The sequence below is a fragment of the Anopheles funestus genome, chromosome 3RL (genome assembly GCF_943734845.2).
Source record: "Anopheles funestus chromosome 3RL, idAnoFuneDA-416_04, whole genome shotgun sequence".
Classification (NCBI taxonomy): domain Eukaryota; kingdom Metazoa; phylum Arthropoda; class Insecta; order Diptera; family Culicidae; genus Anopheles; species Anopheles funestus.
In genome coordinates this window covers 6,650,733-6,671,805 of record NC_064599.1, presented here as the reverse complement: position 1 = coordinate 6,671,805, position 21,073 = coordinate 6,650,733, and the positions used below count along the sequence as shown (strand labels likewise).

General features: G+C 41.2%; 1 protein-coding gene across 7 annotated transcripts in view; it reads left to right on the top strand.

The window, feature by feature from the left end:
- LOC125772295 (protein boule) overlaps window positions 1-21,073 on the top strand; it is a 48,464-nt gene that overhangs the window by 10,851 nt on the left and 16,540 nt on the right. For 6 of the 7 annotated variants that reach the window (XM_049443848.1, XM_049443849.1, XM_049443850.1 and 3 more), the window contains 4 exons: window positions 18,266-19,447; window positions 20,080-20,233; window positions 20,358-20,590; window positions 20,736-20,791. In XM_049443848.1, coding sequence (XP_049299805.1) covers window positions 19,350-19,447; window positions 20,080-20,233; window positions 20,358-20,590; window positions 20,736-20,791 — 541 coding nt within the window. In that variant the 5' untranslated portion in view covers window positions 18,266-19,349. The remainder of the gene's footprint in view (window positions 1-18,265; window positions 19,448-20,079; window positions 20,234-20,357; window positions 20,591-20,735; window positions 20,792-21,073) is intronic. The other variant, XM_049443853.1, reaches the window with a different exon arrangement.

Sequence of the window (21,073 nt, the reverse complement as noted above, 5' to 3'; positions counted from 1 at the left end):
TTACCAATTTTCTACAAGATATGAGGACAAAAGAGCCATTGAAGCAAATGTTCTTAGCGTTTGACATCTAACTAAACGACCCTACAATATACGACTTTTGGACAATTGAACAGAAATGAAGTGTATCATCAGTGGCTTCCCAAGCATTGTGTAACTGCTTCATAATCGGTCGTGATGCTTCGCTCCTGGCTACTGGCCGAACATAACATTGCTCCATCTCTCGGTCTCTGACGCTCTCCATATAAAATCTGTCCTTCTTGCTCCTGCCTCGTAATAGTTTGCTGCTAGCAAATCGTGTCATTTCCACGGAGCATACGGAGCAAAGCACAAAACGGGCAAAATACGTCCGTTCTAATCGATATTTTCTCAATGGTCAAAGATTGGTACACGACCGAATTCTGCATCCATCAGCAGATGGTAGGGGTGTACGCCCAAACACTGCTCGTTAGCGTTATGGTCCGGTTTCGCAAATGGGAAATGTGAAAAGGACTCAGTTCTTTACCGTAAGAGACGGTGATTTGTTTTTATGTTTCATTTTGGTGCGCGGCACACACAAAGCAGACGCCAGGTGCATGGGAACTCGTGCAGTAAATACATTGACAAAATTAATTACATTCATCGACATAAAACTGGTTGATGGTTTGTTGGGTTCTTGTTTACAATAATCTTAAAATTACTGATAACGAGGCAGCGATTCCCGCCAGCGCGGAACGATTGGCCACCCCATGTGTACGGTTATCGCGAACGATTTTCTATTCTTCTTCAACGAATACTTTGATAAGTGGAGATCCCACGGCGGATCCTTTGAATGGTGTGTTGCGCCCGGGAACATATCTTATCGCCTATACACTGATGATAACGGCATAATCCTGAAGGGTTGATTAAAGTTGTTTACCGGCCATTTTTATCATCCCCTGTCCCCGAGCGAGCTGGTTTTGGAATGTTGATGATTTTATTTTGCTCTTTTTTGTATTTTTACATTGCATCTATCTGTCACTGTCTGATACTAAGGATTGCAATTTTAAATATAGTTCTTTAGTTTTGAAACATGGTCAATTTAAGTTTTTATAATCTTTTATTTATGCTACATCAATTTTAGACGTAAATTCAGAGTTCATTAATACTGATTTTCGGTGGAGATTCATTCGAGTGTTTTCGAAAAATGCAGGAATACTTAAAGACTATAAAGCGTTTGTTGAAGATGCCATAAAACTGTACTACTAATGGAATGATATAAAATATTACCAACGAAAATCTCACAATTAAAGCAAATTTAGAATATTAATTTTAATCTAACTTTTAAATGTCTTTCCATCCGTAGTATTCAAACTAAGTAATAATTAAAATCTATGCCCAAAATAGCATGCGCCATCTGGTGGTAAAAACTGAAACTCCTTCAATCCCTCATTCTAACCAAATCCTTGCCAAAGTTCATTCCAGCCATGCATAAATTTCATTAACCCCGGGAAAAGTACATTCACCGAGAATGAATTAATTCCGAATTGCTTAATCCGGAGCATCTGGAAGCATGATTTGTCGCTGGTGAATTAAACGAAATTACTCACTTTGCTTGTGCTTCATGGAAAAGGAATCGTTTCCCTCTACAACTGGCGCTTATCTTCTATTCTGCCTGCTTAAATGAAAATTTGTTGAATTTTCCGCTCGGTTTGTTCAACATTGCGAATTAAATCCTTTGCGCGCGACGTTTGCAAGCTTCGTGGATTTAGTGCAGGACGGATTGAATCTATGTGAAGCATCAGTTTGCTGACTTCCGCGAATGTTGCACGCATTTAATCTTTCCGCAATGATTTGTTCTTTTCGTAGTTTATATTTTATTTTATAAAATTATATGACATGATTAGCTAATGGATGTCGTGCCATGTTCGCTTTTACATGTAGCTAATGAAAGAAGTCATCGTACCTGATGTGCAATTGATGATGGGCGTTTGCAATTTTTTTTACACCTTAATGAGAAAAAGAAAGCAACCAGAACAGAGGACGATACAATTTCTGCAATTTCTTAAAGCAAAACAAAAAGAAAAAAAACAATAGGGAAGCAAATGATGCGTACTGTGGTGTGATTGTTTTTCCCCATTTTCCGCAGCTCGTTTCTTGACCCTCACCGCACGGCCCGTAACGTTTCCTTCTGACCAAACGCCGCTTCGTTTCGCTTGACAACGGTGGACGACGACAGGCCAGGGAATGATAATCACTTTTTGGTTGATTTTCCGCCCGAACACAATTAAAAATAGCCCTCTCCGCTGAGCACATCGCATTGCAGTTTCTCGGTACGAATTCTAATGCTCTGCACGATGATGTAGAAACTGGTGGAGGAAATGAAAGTGGTTTCTTTTAATTCTATTTTGTGGTATTGTGGATTCCCCGTGTGAACGGGCGTGAAGGGACGACAAGCTGTTGGCAAAAGGGTGCTGAAAGGATAAAGAGATGCGATGGGAAGAAAAAGAGGTAACAAATTAAAGCATCACAAGAGTCAGTGATTGAGTTCTGAAGGCGAAAAAATACGCTGGTAAATTGCACAAATCTTGCAAGTAGTGAAAAGATAAACAAAAAGTCAAATAAAAACGAAAGGATTGCAAAAATATCAACTGAATGGTGATTTTTGTTTCGGGTGTGAGCGTGTTGTGGTGAACACATCGGAACTGTACAAATCAACTTAAGTGATGCTGTACTGGGTGCATACACGAAACGATCGTAACATGTAAGATTTCTTGACTGTTTGCGGCTCATCTCCGTGCGACACGCGTCACCGAAAGATTGTTTGCTTGAAGAAACATGCTTCAGCTCCTTTCGCTTGTTACACTTAGAATACAAGCAGTCTACTAAGAGGCATATAATGCACATATAAACACACACCCGTAAGCACTCACTCATCGGAATGTGGATGAAAATTGGCTGAATTTAAATCCCGCACACACACCTTTCTGGCTGTTTCTTCTTTTCGGTGTGTGCAAATTTATTTAATTCAACTATAATGACACATTTTTTGGCTCGTTTAAGCAAACCTTAGTATGAGAAAGGGAACGAAACATTTTCCGCATTTCTTTGGTAGGTAAGAAATGCGCAGAAAGTGGACTGACATATGCTAATGGGATTTTTAAAATTTATTTATTTCTTTTGAAGATTAAAATTATGTTGCGTTTAAGATGGTTTTTTCAATTTTAGATATTTAATTAGTAAAAAACCGAGTGCAAAAAATCTTTTTATATTTGACAGTGATGTGATTTATTATAATTTATTATTCGTTTCTTGCGTTTTAAATTATTTAATTAAATTCATTTTGAGTATAACCATCTCAATGTGGTTATATTTTCCCTTTTCAGTGAAATAATTACTATCTTTGTACAGAACAATTATTCCCCGACGGGAAATAGAACTTTCAACCTAGCCACATCCGTTTGTAACTTTATCCCATTCATCACAACGGAAGCGTCTTCTTTGCATTTGAGTTTAAAATTAAGAAAAGGTTTTGCTTCCTAGCATCAGGCCATATCTGACCTTCAACATTCATTACGGCTTTTATCAGCTAGCGTTGCTTATCGCCGCTTGATTTATACCGGAAAATTGTTCACTTAAAATTTATTTCATTTCAAACTGGAGGGTGAACAAGCATTCCTAGATTAACTGCGGTATGGAACAGTTTATTAAAAATATTTCTTTTACTGTTCATATTTCGTTTCTATATATTTTCATAAAAAGTTTATGCTCTGGATGACTCACCGAGCAGGAAATTATGCCGGAAACATTAAATTTCTGCGAGGGAATCCAACATTTGTCAGCCAACTTTCATCGCACTTGATGTTGGTCGGGGAATAGAATGAACCTGTTCAGACGGACGGTCGTACAGGTCTCATGCCGGGGAAATGGTTTTGCCTCAGCTGATGACGGCAAGTTGCGCGATTGCGTTGTCGGGAAGTGAAGCTTTCGCACTCTGGCCGACCTTAAGTCACTCACCTCAACCCCCCACCGAGGTGTGACGATCGTGTTGGCACTCTTGCCACGATCACGGTAGGGCAAATCCCTCCCCCCGGGAGTGTTGCGAACCGGTGGACGGACGCAAAATTTCTCCTCGCGGCCAAAAGCGACCTGTCCGCTGCGTATAGACGCGTGAGAAGGTGGCGTTGGGGTGTGATCCGGTTTTTGGTTTTAGGTCGCGTCGGTACCGAGAGTTAAGCCAGAGAGAATGGGCACGTGGAGTAGCGTTGTAGAAGGCGAGCAATGTTTAGGTACAGATTAGGTGGGTTGATTTGAAGATTTTTATCAAGAAGCCACCGTATGGTGCAACTTTTATCGCACAGCATTGCCTGGCAATTACATGTGACGCTAATTACTCGATACATATTTTCGCGATATACAACAACCTTGAATGCCCTTTAAGTATTTGTCCGGCATGCTTGATTGTTTGTGAAGAATAAAAAAATAATATTTTTTAAGTTATTCGCTAGTATGACCAAAGAAACTCACTTAAAATTATAGCACCTCGAAGGCAGAAGGATAAAAATTACCCAAAACTATTTGCTATAATACGGACTTAATCGTGCAAATATTTATAGGGCACTTTTATGGAAGTGTTTATAGCTGATTATCACGCTAGTATGAAGCCTAAAATAGTCGTAATTCTACATACAATGATAAAATGAATGATATCTCAACATTTCTTTATGTTACAATGCGTTTGATTTAATAATTTTGATTGTTTGAAGTTATCCATCAATGATTGAAGAGATTTATTTACATTGTTGCAGAGGCAAATTGCATTACACGGAGTTTGTTGGCTTTCAGTGTTGGTAATGCACTGTTCCTCATTTAACAAGCGTCGTTGAGTCAATCGTTCAATCTTCAACGTCGATCTGACGATCGCATGCTGCTGCTTAGGCGCGACCACTCACAGGAATGCGGTGCCCGCTCGCCCCCCTGCAGTGTGTGTGTTTGCGTCGTGTGCGTGAGTAGATGCATAAAAAAGTGGGGAATTCGTCCAGCATGCGTGGCACACGCGAAAGTTTTACGCGTGCAACATCACAAGCATTTTCTTCATCCCTCCGTTTACGTCTCGAGCGGATTGGAGTTTTTGTTTGGGAGATTTGTTTGTTTGAGTTTTTGTTCAATACCTCCAGACCGCCGGCCAGTGTGGCTGGCTGCTTAGGAGAGAGAGTGTTGCTCCTTTCACTTTCCATCATTGCTCGGTTGATCGAACCACGGTTGGAGATTCTTGCCCGTGTATGGATCGGTCCGCATAGCCCGGAGCGATTAGGTGATCTCCTACGGCTGGTGGCCTCTATTCCTACCTGGCGATCAATGTTGAATCACATGAAATATGTTTACCAATACGTTCATTTGGCTGATTTTAAGTTGATTGTGTGTTTTGTTCCATTACATGAGAAAGATTTTGTATTTGCAAATTATTCACCCTTAGAGTATTTTTTCTGTTCTTAGTAAACTTTTTTATAGCAACTACTAAGTATGCTATAATGTAATTATATTACTTCATAATTTAAATTACTAGCAATACGGCCAGGCCGTTCTTTATGAATAAAAAAAAAAATAAAAAAAAATAATTTAAATTACTTTTCCTAAGGCAATCTTTGCGGAAAGTAATCTTTGCATAAAGAGACCATAATTTAATTACAAAATTACAATTTTGCCCTTGTACCGTTTTTACTTCCTGCAGGTAAAAAAACCCTCTCTAAAACACATCTTCTCGACCAGTTCACATCATCGGCGAATGTCAATTTCTTTACAAACCCCCGAAAAGCCAGTCCTTTATCATTTGGGATTTGTTGTTGAAAACCTTTTCCTCTGTGTGTGTGTGCTTTTTTTGTAAACGAATCGAAGAAGAAGCATCCGTGAAATAAGGCAATTAAATTTTCATATTTTCCTACCCACGATACAGACCCTGAAGGTACTAATGGGCGAACGATGGGTTGTTGCGGTGGTATTGGTCGTGTTTTATTATTGTCATTAAAAAGCATTACTCAAACATGCGGAATGGGTTTTTTTTGGAGTCGAGTTTACTTACCATCCTACTCGATCCCGTAGGAGGAAAACCACAGTATATCCTGACTGTTGCAGTCGTTCTTTGCAAGCCGAGGACCTTTTAAGATTTTCCTGACCGTCTAATGCTATTATGGTCCTCCATCTGTCCATTTATTTACATACTGGTGGACAGTTATGAGAGAGAGAAAGAAGGTCGTGTTGAAGCTCGAATCCCAAATCCAACCAGATCAAGGGAGCAAGGGCTAGGATGCGAGGAATGGTGGAGTCGTTCCACATTAAGGATACTCTGGCTCTCTCCGAGTAGGAGCTCTATTTACATTTTTCACCAAAAACCCAACTTTACAAAGGCTGATATCCAAATCGTACTCCATTTTATTCTCCTGTAATAATGTTTCCGTTTGCCTTCGGTCTTATTTCCGGTGCTTTAGTGTCTGGATCGGGCGAATTTACGTTTTAATAGGTTTAGTAGTGTGAGGAGAATACGACTACGCTATTGTCAAATGATTATTTACCGTTTGGGCAGCCTTATGCCGTGGCTGGTATATTGAGCAATAAATTATGTATGATTAATTTATATAATTTACATGTTTTAATGTTTTGTATGAATTTATTTGCATCCTAATAATTTATCTTGATATCATTCATCTTTTGTTAGAGTTTGTTTTCATATTTTCGGCTTTTAATTTTTTTTAGTTTTTAAAGAGTTAGATTTGTTCAAAAAAGTTTTGTTTAGATTGTTATCATAATTATTTCTTTATCTGTTGTTAGGGTTTTGTTTAGCTGTTTACAATTGATTTGTTTCCTTTGTGCCATTTTGTTTTTCTTCGCTAACCAGTGTAAACATACACGTGTTCGACCTGTGTTCGACGTGTCATCCAGATTGCGCTAACTCTGCTTTATGCTCCACACATGAACAAACCCACCCCTTTTGTCCGGCATTCTGTGTCCCTTCATGTATGCGTCTAAAACTTTCTTCCACCGCTCGTATGCACGGTTTTCTCTTTCCTTTTTGCACTGTGGCAAGCTTTCGGGCTCATTCATCTTCTTCGTTTTTTGTCATGATGTTAGTGATGGTTTGCAGTAGTAGTGGTAGTAACACAGCATCCGTTCAAGTCACACTGGCGGCAAGCAATAATCCCTCCACGGAACGAAGGTAACTTTTACTTTCCACACTTGAACCATCGGCTTCGGATGATGCTTACGAAAAAAGGTTGTTTGGTTGTTTTGTGATTTTTTTTGTTGCTTTGTTTTGCGTTTCTCGATTGATTGAACAAAACATCGTTTAGCCCTTGCGGCGGATGATTTTCCTTGTGAGCGTACACCTGTGCGAAGGTCTTACGGAATCGCGTAACAAAAAAGCAGCACAAAGGGGTGGTAAAAAAAAATAAATAAACCACTGCCAAGTGTGACAGTTTGATGAGCTTTTCTTTCCCTTCCCGGATGGCAAGTAAACTGTTCCGTTTTTTTTCCTTTAAAGCTGTGCGCGTTACCATTAAAGGGAACATTTTTAGTTAGCTTTTACGTGCAAAAACTTTTCTATTTTTGTACTTTTTTTCTTCTTTTCTATACCACAAAATTGTTCCCCTCCTTACCCCTTCTCGATGGGGGGGGGGGGAGATAATCGGGTCGCGTGTATTCCCAAGGGCCTAGATCCTAACTGTCCCTTTCCGCCCGATGGATCGCCCACACCCCCTTTCCACCCTTTTCCAACGCAATCAACCACAGCTTCCGGGGGTTTGTTTTGCTTTCGAGTGTTGTGTTTTCTTTATGCTTTATTTGTTGTTCACCATTTCGGTGCCATGGCGCAATCTTTACGTGCTGTATCTTTCCGTTCTATCACGGTGGCCCGGTGGTACGAAATTCGATGAAATTAGCATGTTCTGAATGAACCAAGAATCGGGGTGTAAGGGACACGAGCCGGGAAGTCCGGGATGGGTATGTATCGGGTACGGTCCACGGGACGGGTCTGCCAATTCGGTTTTTTGTTGTCGCTTCCATTCTTTCCTTGCGCAATGATTGGGGGTTGATGATGCGTAGGGTGGACAAAATTGAAAAGAAAACGACCAACTGTATTATCTGTCCCTAAATGTGTACCGTAAAAGGCCTAACAAAACCGATTTTTTTGTGCTCTCCGCTCATCAGTACGCGAATGGAGAGTTTATTTCGGCGTATGATTTTCGCATGAGATAAACAAAAGCTCATTGATGAGGTAAAACCGACGGTGGAAGGCCAAAACCAACAAGGCATTTAAGGAAATACTTTGTTACTTGTATTTTGTGTATTGCCTATTGCTTATTGTTGTGCTCAATTTTGCTATAATTTGGGGTTTTTTTTAAATATTTTATTAAAAATCTTTTTTGAGAGTAAAAATTTTTCAAGAAATTTTTTAAGCAGAATTAAAATATCTTGAAATATAAAAGTGAAATAAAAAGTTTATATTATTCTTAGGCACTCTAATAATGTAGCAAAAGGTAAAGCACTACCTTAACAAGACGACAGTGCGAGAAGAATAAATAGTTAAATTAAACCAGAAAATTCCACCACGCAAGCGAAATAAAGCTTAAGTTCTTCGCCCGGCACACGAACGCATCCAGTTACGTAAAAGCATTCCGATGGAGCCCCGGAGCCTGGCGACAACGAAAAATAAAAGAAGGGAAATGGTGTTCGTCCCAAAATCTGCCTTCTTGCCGCTCCTGCTAGCCACCGTAGCGCCACTTAAACCCTTCAGATAATGATAAAGAGTAGAAGATATTATGTTGTTTCAGGACAAAGAGCGAAGGTTCCTTAGCACATGGTGGGGTATAGTTAAGGGTGGATGGGTGCCCTGTGTACCCATGGTGTACCGACGATCCGGCACCGAAAAATGTGCCTTCCTACGATCGAGAGAGAGAGAGAGAAAGATTACAACGAGATACTACGAGACGCGTACAATGGGCAAATGTAGACGTGAAGTTACCCTGGCCAGAAGACGTGTTGTCGGGGACATTGGGACGCACAACACCCGACGTTCGCCTAGGACTGTGGTTTTTACGACGTGCAGGCCAGGGATAGTATCAGGAGTCACAACCACTAACAACGGTCGGGAGTATCAGCGCCGCCAGGGCATTCGGAGAGAATGGGCATTTGTTCTCGAACCGGGGCGATTTAACGCTTCTGGTGTAATGTTTCGACTTGTTTCGGTCGTTTTGCGGAATTGGAGTAAAGAGTATCCGTAAAGCATGCTGCATAAAAGTGAAAGAGAGAGAGAGAGGGTGATAAAGAGAAAGCGAGAGCGAGAGACATCGTGGTGGATATGATTTTCCGATCTCAAAAACGTCTTTACCATCAGTGGGAAAAACTAAGCCACACACAGAACCATTGGGAAAAGCGAATTTTTGGGACCCATTTCTCATGTAGCGGGAAATTGTGGGAAGGGGAAAAGAGCAAAAGAGAGAACGAGAAAGGAAGCAGGGTAGTTTCGGAGAAAAGTTACATCTCGAATTTTCCAACCTAGCCAATAATATCATGGGTGTGAGTTAGAATGTTGAGGAACACAAAAAAATGAAGAGAAGAGAGCATGCGAGATATGGCATACTAGCAATGCAATGGATACACAATAGTTTTTCCCACGTGGCCTTCCATCCCTGCGCATCCCTTTTTCCTTCCATTTTCCCCCCCAAAAAGCATTGTCCAGGTATGTGTGGAGGGTTTAAAATATCGATTTTTCCCTACCGGCGGCAATCGTCGGTGAAGCAGGAAAGGCGTTTGTAACACTTTCGAACACCATCACCGCCTTTACCGCCGATGCCACTTTCGAGAGGAGTCTTGTAGGATTTCTAGCGATGGGAAAACTGCTACCATCCAGGAACTGCTAGAATGTGTTGGTGAAGGACGAAGGATTCGCTACGGATCTTTCCATCGGCCAGGAAGGCCTTCACCTCCAGCATGCTTGGGCGTGTGTAGCGTTCGTTCGGTGCTATTATGATGATTTATTATCTACCGTGCATTACATCAACAAGAACACATTAGCATTGGCCGGTTGGCAAGCAGAAAAGGTACAGAATTGTAGTGTTGTATGCTACGGTGCTACATCCGTCATCCGTCCGTTGTAGGAAGCTGACTAACAAAAGGATTTGTGGTGGTGATGGTGTTGATTGGTGAGCGCAACAATTTCTATTCGGGTTGGTTTTGTTCGTGCAGAACAGAAATTATCACTTGGTTGTACGCACATTCGATTGCACAATGGTAAAGTCGTTAAGATGCGACGTTATTCCAGATAAGAACTCTTCGTCTTTTTAGTTGAATTTGTATTTTACAAAAGATTTTTTACACTAAATCGCACGGTGCAGTTTTATATAGATTACAGAATCATTATTGTACGATTTTATATGATTGTTTACTGCCCCTGAAAGTAGTCAATCAGGAGTCATAATGACCTAAAAGACCTTTTTTCTTAATTTTTCGCTTGATTTAGTCGGTGCATTGCATACCTTTAGGCGTAAATAATATAAGCGCTATTTTTAAAGAACTTATTTTTCCACTGCGTGTTGGATCGTTTCCCATTTAAATGATTTCATCTTGTTACGGTGCATTGCTTTTGGACATAGAAAGAGATTACAAACACTCGCAAAAATCCCAGATCGCTGGATCCGCAAATCCGATCCGCATTCCTGTAGAGGGAGATTTCGTTTACAAGCGACTTAGTGAACAAATTTCAATACTCCTCCAACGGGGCGAAAACTTCACAACGAAACCTCCCAAATAAAAAAAGCCGCAACTCGAGGGCTACGAAAAAAGACAAACGACGAAAAAATTAAAAGCTCTCGCGTCAGGACGAATTATTAACGCCGTAATGTTTGCTATCCCCACGGTCTTTTCTGTGCTTCATTTTCACGCTCACGCTTACTCTTTGCATTTTGTTTGTTTTGCACTTGTTTTTCATTCTTCAGTCATTTGACAGTCTTTACTGATGGTTTGTAATCTTTTTTTTGTTTTTTCTTTCCGTCCTTTTGTCACTCGGTTTTTATTTCGTTAACACCGACCCGGCCGGTGTGGGGGGGATAAAGAAAATTCGATTTTCATTACCGTTTCTGTTCTGTTTCACGTTCAGGCGTGTATTTTCGGAACCAAGAGTCAAGCACAACGATATTCCGTGTTCGTTGCGCTCGTTTGCAGGTGATAATTACACCAATTATCCGCCCGTCGTGGGTATTTTACCGAAGCTTTGGCTCAGGTGCAGACGATGGGTGCTGACAGTAATTCACACCTTGTTCGGGAAGGGGGTGGTTTTTACGTTTTCGGGTGTGATTGGTTGCAATTGTTGCCATTTGCCAAAAAATTATGTTGTATACCCCGGTGGACGAAATTGTTGACCATTTGTACATTAATATTATGTGTGTCGAGGTGAATATATTGAACCCTTATCTTGAACTAAGTTATTTAATTATCGTCACGATCATCAAGATAAAAAATATGTAATGTTAATAGCTATATAAAACAAGTCAAGGTTTATAATATTTTAGAGACCCACAAATGGTTAAGACACTTTTGCCACTAAATAGAATACTAATTCGATCCATTTTTACTTTGCTTTAGTTACCTTGTGTGCATCTATTAGTATAAGCCTAGGTTTATACTACTCATTAATTTTATTTTACTGTATAATTTTGAATTTGTGACCAAATTTGTGTGTAGAAATCAAACACAATTCTTCATCTTTTAATTAATAAAATCCAATAAATTACTGTTGACTCCAACAGAACAGTGTGCGTTAGTAAAACCCCAATCCCTGATAGTAAAGTACAGTCAACACCGCTAGTGTAAACATTGTTTACTAACTCTTCCCCTTGTAATGAAAGGTTTCTGCTGAGTATCGTAAAGTTTGCCACCTTCAAGCTCCTATTGCGCTTAAACCAAGGTATGGAGGAGGGTGGTTTTTGTTTGTCTGCTATTGTTACCCCTTGTACAGAACACATCGATCCACCACCCCATCAAAAACAAATGGAGGCTTGGCGTGTAGTTAATTTGATTCGATTTTGGCCACGGTTTTTGGGTGATAGCGAAAAGTTTTTGAATTGTGGTGGAAAAACCACGGCCGAAGGTTGCCGCTGCCGTTGGGTTTAGCCGTCCGCGTGTCGAAAGTTGTTACATTCGAACTAACTTTTTGGGTGCTGTCGATCGGGTTGCGAGCAGTAGTGTGGCACGGTTAATGCTATGAATAAATAATCCTTCCTCCTAATACCGTCAACTTTGCCGGACGCGAGAGTGAACCGGATTAGGATTAGGCGGGAAAATGCTGCCGTGCGCTATCACATTTCGTTTTTTTTCGGGTGGTGTGAATTATGTCGTAGCAAACGGCAGGGATGTCATTCTTTGCTTTCGTTCATCCGACCATCATCCGGTATGGGAGACTAGAATATAGCAGCGTGTTAACTCTTCTGCCCAACAAAGAGGAGGTTTTCTACAGGAGTGCCTAACACGTTTGCCTCCTATGGATCATATGGTAAAGTTGGTAGATTAATTTTTTAAATATTCATTTACGATCTCAACTCATTCGCCTCGGGTTGTTTCACTATAAATTTACAGCTGAATGTAGGATAAATATTCGATGTGTGCTTCATAGTTGACTTTCACTCCGCAAACAGTCAAGCGGTAGCAGAACGCTTTAATAAACTAACAACATTTGATTAGATTGAATTTACGATACGCAAAGTTGTCGTAAAAGGACCAGAGTGTAAGGATTCTACCAGAGCAAAGGTTTCCTTGTGCGTTCCTGCCTTTCTCTCAAGGAAGTATCATCCATTTATGAGCTAATCGCTTCAAAAAGTTACGTTTTTCGAATGTTGGTTCTGGCGATCATGGGCCACCCATTCGCCAACATGGCCACTTCATTCGCAATGAAATCGATCGCAAAACGACCGAATCGGGAGAAACAGTATGTGTGTGCTGCGAAATCGTTCAAAATTGTGGCACATATATCGAATGAATAATTCATACTCATCTCATCTCGCTCCGTTCCGTTTGGGCATTGGTTTGATGCTGGAGCAATAGCAAATGGGCAATATAAATATGCTTCCCCGTTACATACCACTGTATGTACCTAGGACAATTTACACACAACCTTCGCACAATCAGAACACGTTGGTTCGCTGAAGAGTCGGGTTTGCTGTGGAAATGGCTAGCGAATGAACCATTTAAATTGGTCCCATTTTCAATCCACACACACACATACTTCCCTCCTGTCCTGACTGGTGTTGTTTGGCTGGTTGTGTTTTGCTGCCATTTTTATATTTATTTCGCGTTGCAGTACCACACTAGCACCTCAGCATCACTGAGGATGTCCTCAAGGTCGTACGGAGCTACAGAACGGTGCGGTCATAATAATAATTTGATGTTGGATGGCTGAAGCTTTTTTTTTTATGCACTGAGAAATGAAAAACGAATCATTCCATTTCCAATGGGGGTTCGATTCGCTGCGGATTTTTCCTCGTTTCCTGTTGGCATGGTCAGGTTTGTTGCTAGGACCGTACAGAACCTACACGCTTCATTTTTATCCCATTTTCCAAGAACATAATGGGTGCACATTGATAGAATGTCGATCTCGTCTGACCCCCGCAAAAAAACCTGTCAACCTGTAATACCACATACCCCCCGGTTCGCCATGATCTAGCAGCATGTGCTTCATCATCGTTACGGATGGTAGTACACGTAAAAAAATGCTATAATAACGCCATAAAAAAAATTAATGCAACGAAATATTGAACACGAGAAGTTTTCCATGGAAAAGCGCGCATGACAATGGATGAAATCCAACACCCTTAAAACACAGAATGTAGCGGCACGTGAGCTATATGCTGTTTTGGGGGTAGAAAATTTATGATCGATTCGAAATAATGTAACAATCGTGTATATGGAACATTATTAAATCCAGCAAATTGTATTGTCACGCAATACACAAAATCAATTTGCTGTAAGTACTGCTGGTTGTGGATAATTTACTGTTCATTATGCTGCAGGATGTTGTTATACAAGTGAAAATACGGTGCTTGTCTGCAAAATTTGCTAATAATGATGCAACAAAATTAAGAATACAATATCGTGATCGAGATCGTCTGTATATTTGTTCTATATGAATATTTTCTTAATACTTAAGTATTTTATGTTCAAGATCGCATAACTTTGTGTAGAAATTAAGAAGAAAAATGGCCATTACACAATTTTTTGTCACATAATTTAATTTTTTTTATATTCCCAACAGTGTCTGAAGATAGCTAATGTTCTTGAGTGAAGCAAAAATATAAAAAAAGCAAGAACAAAACAGAGTCATTCAGTGCTCTTTCCCTATTCGCCAAGATAGCGTTTCCATCTTAAAACACACAAAAGCCAACCGTTTGTAGTAACAATTCAATGAACGTTCAGTGGCAGAAAACTCATTATGATGAGCTTCCAGAGTTTTTTTTGTTGTTGCCTCTACACTCCTGTTCAGTTATGTTCAACAGGAGCCAGAGTGGACCTTCTGCATCTCGTAGTCGATTGTGACAATATTTTCTCCCGCAACCCCGTCTTCTGCAGCATTACCATCGTTTCCCTGCCACCCATTGACCATGGCGCTGCTGTGTGTTTATGTTCGCAATATTCCGCTAGGTGTCTCCTGGGGTTGGGAGTTGGTTTTCTTTTCCTATCTGTTGTCTACTCCAATACCTGGTTCTATTTCTGGCAGGCATCTCTCACCCGGCAGCACTAGACGCTTTGTCTCCGACGGTGTAGGAAGACACGTTTGTCGTTTTGCCCCGGGTTGGGGCGACACAACCAAAAGACCGTATCTCTGACGAGGAAACGGAGGATGAAAAAAAACGAGCATTAACAAAAAAAATCATTCAGCCTGTACAAGCATCTTCATCGTCATATACTATTAGTTTAAAGCGTTTGTCTCTTTTCCGTCGCCCAGACGGATCGCGTCTGAGAGCAAACGATGGAGCTCAACTATACAACTAGCAAGATGGGGGAGGACAAACTTCGGTCACTTCTGGAATCGATCGAGCACATAAAACCCTCCACTGTACATGTCCTCTTCTCATGGGCCGGGATTGGGAGACAAAAACTAGATTGCATATACTCATCAAGAAGGGAGGATTCCATGTACACAAAGGGGATGGACATATGGAGGAAATCGGTCGCTTAAATTGGAAAATTGTGGAAAATCTATTTGGACCAGCAGAGAGGAGTAAAACCTGTGAGGAGCATTCAGGAGAACCAGCTGGTAAACGGTGTGACACAAACCACTGTTCCACGTTCTTCCAGTTTCCTTCTCTTCTTTATTTGCCCGTTCAATCAACGTATATTGGAAGCAAACATTAAACATACGGCGTACATATGCCCACACAGACACACACATACAGACTGTAAAAAAGTTATTAAATTAGTACTGCTTTCTGGCACGGTGCCTTCTGGAGCATACTGTGCTTTTGGGACGACGGATCAACTGATGGGTGGAACGCTGGGAGAAGATTTGCATGTCGGAAGTGAGCATAACATTAACCAATACTGCGACACGTACTCGCCAAAGGGACCCATTTAACGCGGTAGTGCTGTATGTAGAGGAATGCTTATTGTCCGACAACAACAGCACACAAACAAATCCCAAGTAGGGAGACATCCTTTATAGTGTCCTGGTAATGCTCCACAGAGCAGCCTTCATTGTTTGGGTGTATGTTTAGACGCTCTGCCTAGGCAGTGGGGTTAAGAACATGACCAAAAACCAAAACAAGCTTAAAGCCTCATCCTAAAACAGGACTTTTCCGTTCTCCTGCGTCAGGTATTTTGGGGGAGGTTCTGGCAACTTATTGCAAAAAGTTGTGTTAAAAATACTTTCAGATTTGTGGAACCGATCGATTGGAGGCTGTATATTGAGAGATTTTTTTTTTAATGGCGAAATGGGAAAAACATTAGCTGACCAACCGATTTTTGGATCCGATATCCTGTGCATGTTTTCTGGTTTGCCTATCGGATGTGTTGGTGCATATTTTTTTCCATTCTCCGCCGGGAACAATGTTAATCCGCACGGAACTCTTCATTGGGGAAGGTTATTAAGGTATGGCGGTGAGTAACAGCAAACGAAAGATAGATTTATCATCAATCCAGCAGTTTCAGTCTGGATCGATCCCCGGGAAATTCAGCCTGGTGGTCGGGAATGTGTTTTTGTGTTGAGCTAGAGAAGTTCGGTCCAATTTCAACTCCATCACCGACAGACGACTTGCATGGAAGCGAGTGGCATCTTTCGCTGCAGATGACGTTCGGTTGCATCCTTGCGCCTATGACCTAGTTTTCTCTTCATCAGCAGCCAATTGTTGTTTGCCGTAAGGACCGGGTTTCGGGCAAAATGCACCGTAAACCCCACCGTATGCTACAGAGAGTGGTGTAGCATTCCTGATGCGCCCGGTTCGTACCGGAAGTTGTCACAACCATAGTCATTCGGGGCCTTTTTTGGGGTGATGCTACCGTGTATCTCGAGTATCCGGGCAAACTGTTAAACGCAATTAGTGTGGCATTTTTGGTGGCTCGATACAATAAATAATGTGCCGCGTTTCGTCGGCTTGGCAGGTATGTGTTGCAGGTGCAACACAGGGTTGATGTGAAGTTTTGCAAAAGACCAGAAACATACCGGTTCGCATCATCATAGCAGAAATGTGTTACGGCCGCAGAATGTCAAACACACGTGATGATTAGCACTCGGTTTGGAGGGAAAAATCGGTACGCATCCGAGCTTTTCTTCGGCGGTGAGTTACTCGTTCTGGAAGTTTGAAGAGGATTGCTTGTGTATGGATGATGATACAACATTCGACCGGTGACGTGAGATGAGTAGACATTGACACACGATACGACCTGTCTCGGATGAGAAGGTAATGCAATTAGGGAGGCAGTACGAAACGTGCCTATTTGGCTCAAACAATTAGAACTACTTAATGAGCTTTGCTAATTTTGCTCCTGAAACATCAAAGAGAACAGATAAACTATTCCCTTAGACGCTACTAGTCTTCAATATGATGTATAATAGTATATTTTATATTCTTATTTCAATGATTACTATTTCCATTAGGAATTTTGGATAAATTTTGGAGTCATTTGATCGAGAATCGACATCACAGGTTATAGTCTCAGGGTAGCTGTTGTCATATTACATGTCATAATTCTGATATTAATTGTCACAAACTAAATATTATTTATCTCACTATTTGTTTAATTTATCCTTGAAGAATTGTTCAATGTTTTATGTTACTTGCAATAAATCAACATTCTTACAACCCGATGTATTCGTTTGACCTACATCATCATCCTTTGTTGCACTACTAACAAAACGGAAGAGAAGAAAAACTATTTCATTCTTAATGAAACATAACCCTAATCAAACTATGGCCATCATTAGCATATCGAGGGTGAAGGTATACGTCCCTAGAAGTAGTCATTCATGTTGAAAGCTTTCCATCAGCTGCAGCTTCTTGGAAATGGTTGTATTTTACCTTCTTGAAGAAGCTTGCTGCAATGAGTGAAGTAGTCGGGGGAGTGCAGATGGAGTATTTTATTTTGTTTTATTCTGTTACTTTCCACATTCAAGTGAGCTTCCATTCAATCCGTTGCCAGCAACTGCAACAAAAAATGGAAGGAATTCTCTTTTGCTGCCGAGGCAAAACCATCATTCGTACGAACGAATGCGATGAAAATCGGGATACGGGTTAGGCAATCCTTGGCTCAAAGTCATCCGAGTGCATTGTTGTGATTTGTTTGGCTGTGAAACATACACATTTCTTTCCTTGTCCCCCTCCTGCTGTTCGTGTCCTTAATCTTTCCTCAATCTTTCTTCTGTGTTTTTTTTTCTTTTTTCCCATTTTTCATTTACCATATTTCCCAACCCACTAAAAAAAACAAAAAAAAACTGTAGTCGTTAGTCACGGTGTTTTGTTGTTGCGTTACAATTGTTGCCATGTTGCTGCCATTGTTGCCGTTCTTGTTACCACTTGTTGTTCTCGTTGCTGTGTTACTCGTTGTTGTTTTCTTTTCCTGTTTTTCTTTTTTACTATTGTGTTCTCTTTTTTTCTTCCTTTTTTTTCCACCCCGCTCTCGACGTGCGAACTTACCACTGTTTTGCATTCGCAACAATTAAATAAACACAAAACCCTCTCTCACGCGCGCGCGGGTGTTTTCGTGTGTGTTTGTGCCGTGTATATATATCTTGATCTATTGTGATGTTATGCATTTGATTCCTTTTCGCGCACTGCAGCATATTAGAGCTCGAGAGAGCGCGTGTGCCAGCTACTAAGAACGGTACGCATACAGTGAAACGTTCGTACTACGCTAGCGAACAGCAAATGACAACGAGCTCCTAGTGACCTAGCATGCAGATGGTGCACAATTAACGACCGCTGATAGAGTACGCGAAGTAAAAGCTATTGCACCGCAATTAACACGACGATAGCGCAAGGACGTATGATCGGAACGCACGCACACGTACGTGAAAGCAACACGGCATCGATCGGGAAGAAGCTGCATTAAAGGACGTAAATTCGGACACGCACTCACACACTTGACGACGGCTGTTGAAGGTGAATGTATATTGTTATTGTTGTTGTATCCACCTTCCGTAACTAGTAATGCTCTAAGCACGACGAAGCCTTTTGAAGAAGCATTTGAACGAAAAAAAAGGATTGTGTTCCGCAAGAAAACGTCACAACCTACAGCGGATAAAAAGGAGAGAACACGAAAGACTCGCTAAAAAGCAAGAAAAGACGCCGTCGTAGTGTGTCCTCGAGAAGTGTGATTATTGTTGCTTTTTTGCTAAATGAATCAAAACTTTGGCTGCTGTAAACGAAAACCATCGGAAAACGTAAGCACACAGGAGGATAAACCACAGTACGCTTAAGTAGAGAACCCTTCGGAAGGTTCGGCATCAAAAACGAACTGCGCTGCAGACGAGCGTCCTCCATCGAGCGCTTAAGATCAAAACCCAAGTTCTCGCTAAAGCTAAGCGCACTATCGTCGAGTAGTAAAAAGTTTTTTTTACTCAAAGCACGCTTTTAGCACTTTGGTGGTAATAAATAATTAAGCAAAAAGGATAAAACACAACCAGGCAAATAAAAGAACCTCCCAACAGGACGCTCTAGCACTCAGTGGTTCAACTAAATCACACAAAACAGAATCAAATACAGGCATACATTTACACCGATATATATATATACGACAAGCGTACACCTGTACCCGTGAGGTTTTGTTTCTCCTTCGGCCGTTCGGTGCCGACTTTCTTCAGCGCGCAAGGTAAAATCCCCCCCGGCCTCACGACGGATCCGTATCCGGCAGCACTGCACAAAATGTCCATACCGACTCCGGCTGGACAGCTTGACGGGGCCCTGGCGGCTCCGAAATACGGGACACTCATACCGAACCGGGTATTTGTCGGCGGCATCAGGTAAGTGCTGTGTTTACACCACCTTACATCTTGTGCGTGTTTGCGCACGTGTGTGTGCGTGCGCCGTGTGTGTGCGTGTATGTTACACTGGAGTGTTATTTTCCGGTTCCGTTTAAAACTTTTTCTCCAATGTTCTCGTTTACGTTCCGTTTTTTTTCTTTTCTTTTGGTTCACTCGTTACCACTGTGTTGCCCGGCATATATAAGTAACGCATTCGTTTTTATTTGTACATTACGAGTTATTTACTTTGCAAAAGTATACATTTGAATCTGTGTAAATGAGAGCATATTACATATGTTTGTTTTATTTTTTAATTCTAAATTAAAGGCCATGTTGATCGTAAATAGATTCCAATTCTAATGTGACATGTGTAAAAAAAAGACAAACATTAAATCAGAACTTTTCCGCTTTACGATCGCTAGCAGATCGGTGCGAATTTGTCGCTACAATTCATCTTAGCACAGCGCTCCTAAAATTGCGAAGATAAAAGAAAATGTTAATAAAAAAGCATACAACAGGTGTGCCTTCCCGTCGCGAATATAATGACGAGTACCTAACCCAACACACTATGCTTTGGTTTTCTTCCGATCATTTCATTCTCTGTTCCGACCACATCACCAACCACCAACCAGTGGCGATACGACGGAGGCTGAGCTTTGCCGTCTATTTTCATCGTACGGTAACGTCAAGTCGACGAAAATCATTGTGGACCGGGCCGGTGTCAGTAAAGGGTACGGTTTCGTCACGTTCGAAACGGAACACGAGGCACAGAAGTTGCAGAATGATGTAAGTGTCCTAGTACCGGCAATGCACGATATAGACGGGAGAGCCTCTTACATGTTCGCTCCTTTTATGCTTTTGATGTTTGTTTTTTTTTTGGTTACGATTTCCGGTTACGATTTTAACGCAGTGTGATTGCATTGTCCTGAGAGATCGCAAACTAAACATTGCGCCAGCAATCAAGAAGCAGACACTGTGCGCCACGAACGGTGCGGTGTACTATGCGGCTACCCCGCCAACGCCTGCCATCAACAATATTCCGATCGAGCAGTTTGCCACAGTCTACCCGCCAGGTGTGCCAACCATGTATCCTCCAACGTTGCCGTATCAGCCGTTCTACCAGTACTACAGTGTGCCAATGGTGAGTGTTCGAAGCTAGCGTGATCGTTGTCCTGCATTTTGCTCCTTGGTAATCACTCGGAATGGAGCGATCTGCTATACAACCGTTTGTGTCCTGTCGCAATGTCAGTAGGTCTATATTATGTTCTTTTTCTTTCGCCCTTTTGGTTCCCAATGCTTTTCCCCCACAGAACGTTCCCACCATCTGGCCTCAGAATTATCAAGGTGAGTAAAGTTGAGTGGTAAAGATCGCATCGCCCTTCAATTTGTCTAGTAGTGGACGATTATATTTATCGGAATATGTTTACTATAATGATTCGACTGTTTTATAGCAACTCAGAACAAATACTTCCTATGGGTCCCACCAAGTTCAAATCCCTCCGATATCAAACTGAATCCAGACGACATATCCTAAAAAGGTTCAAGATTTAAATTTACTACCAATTATCATTCCTTTTTTGTAGCAAAATACCATAAAATGAATAAAAATTCTATAAAATCTATCTC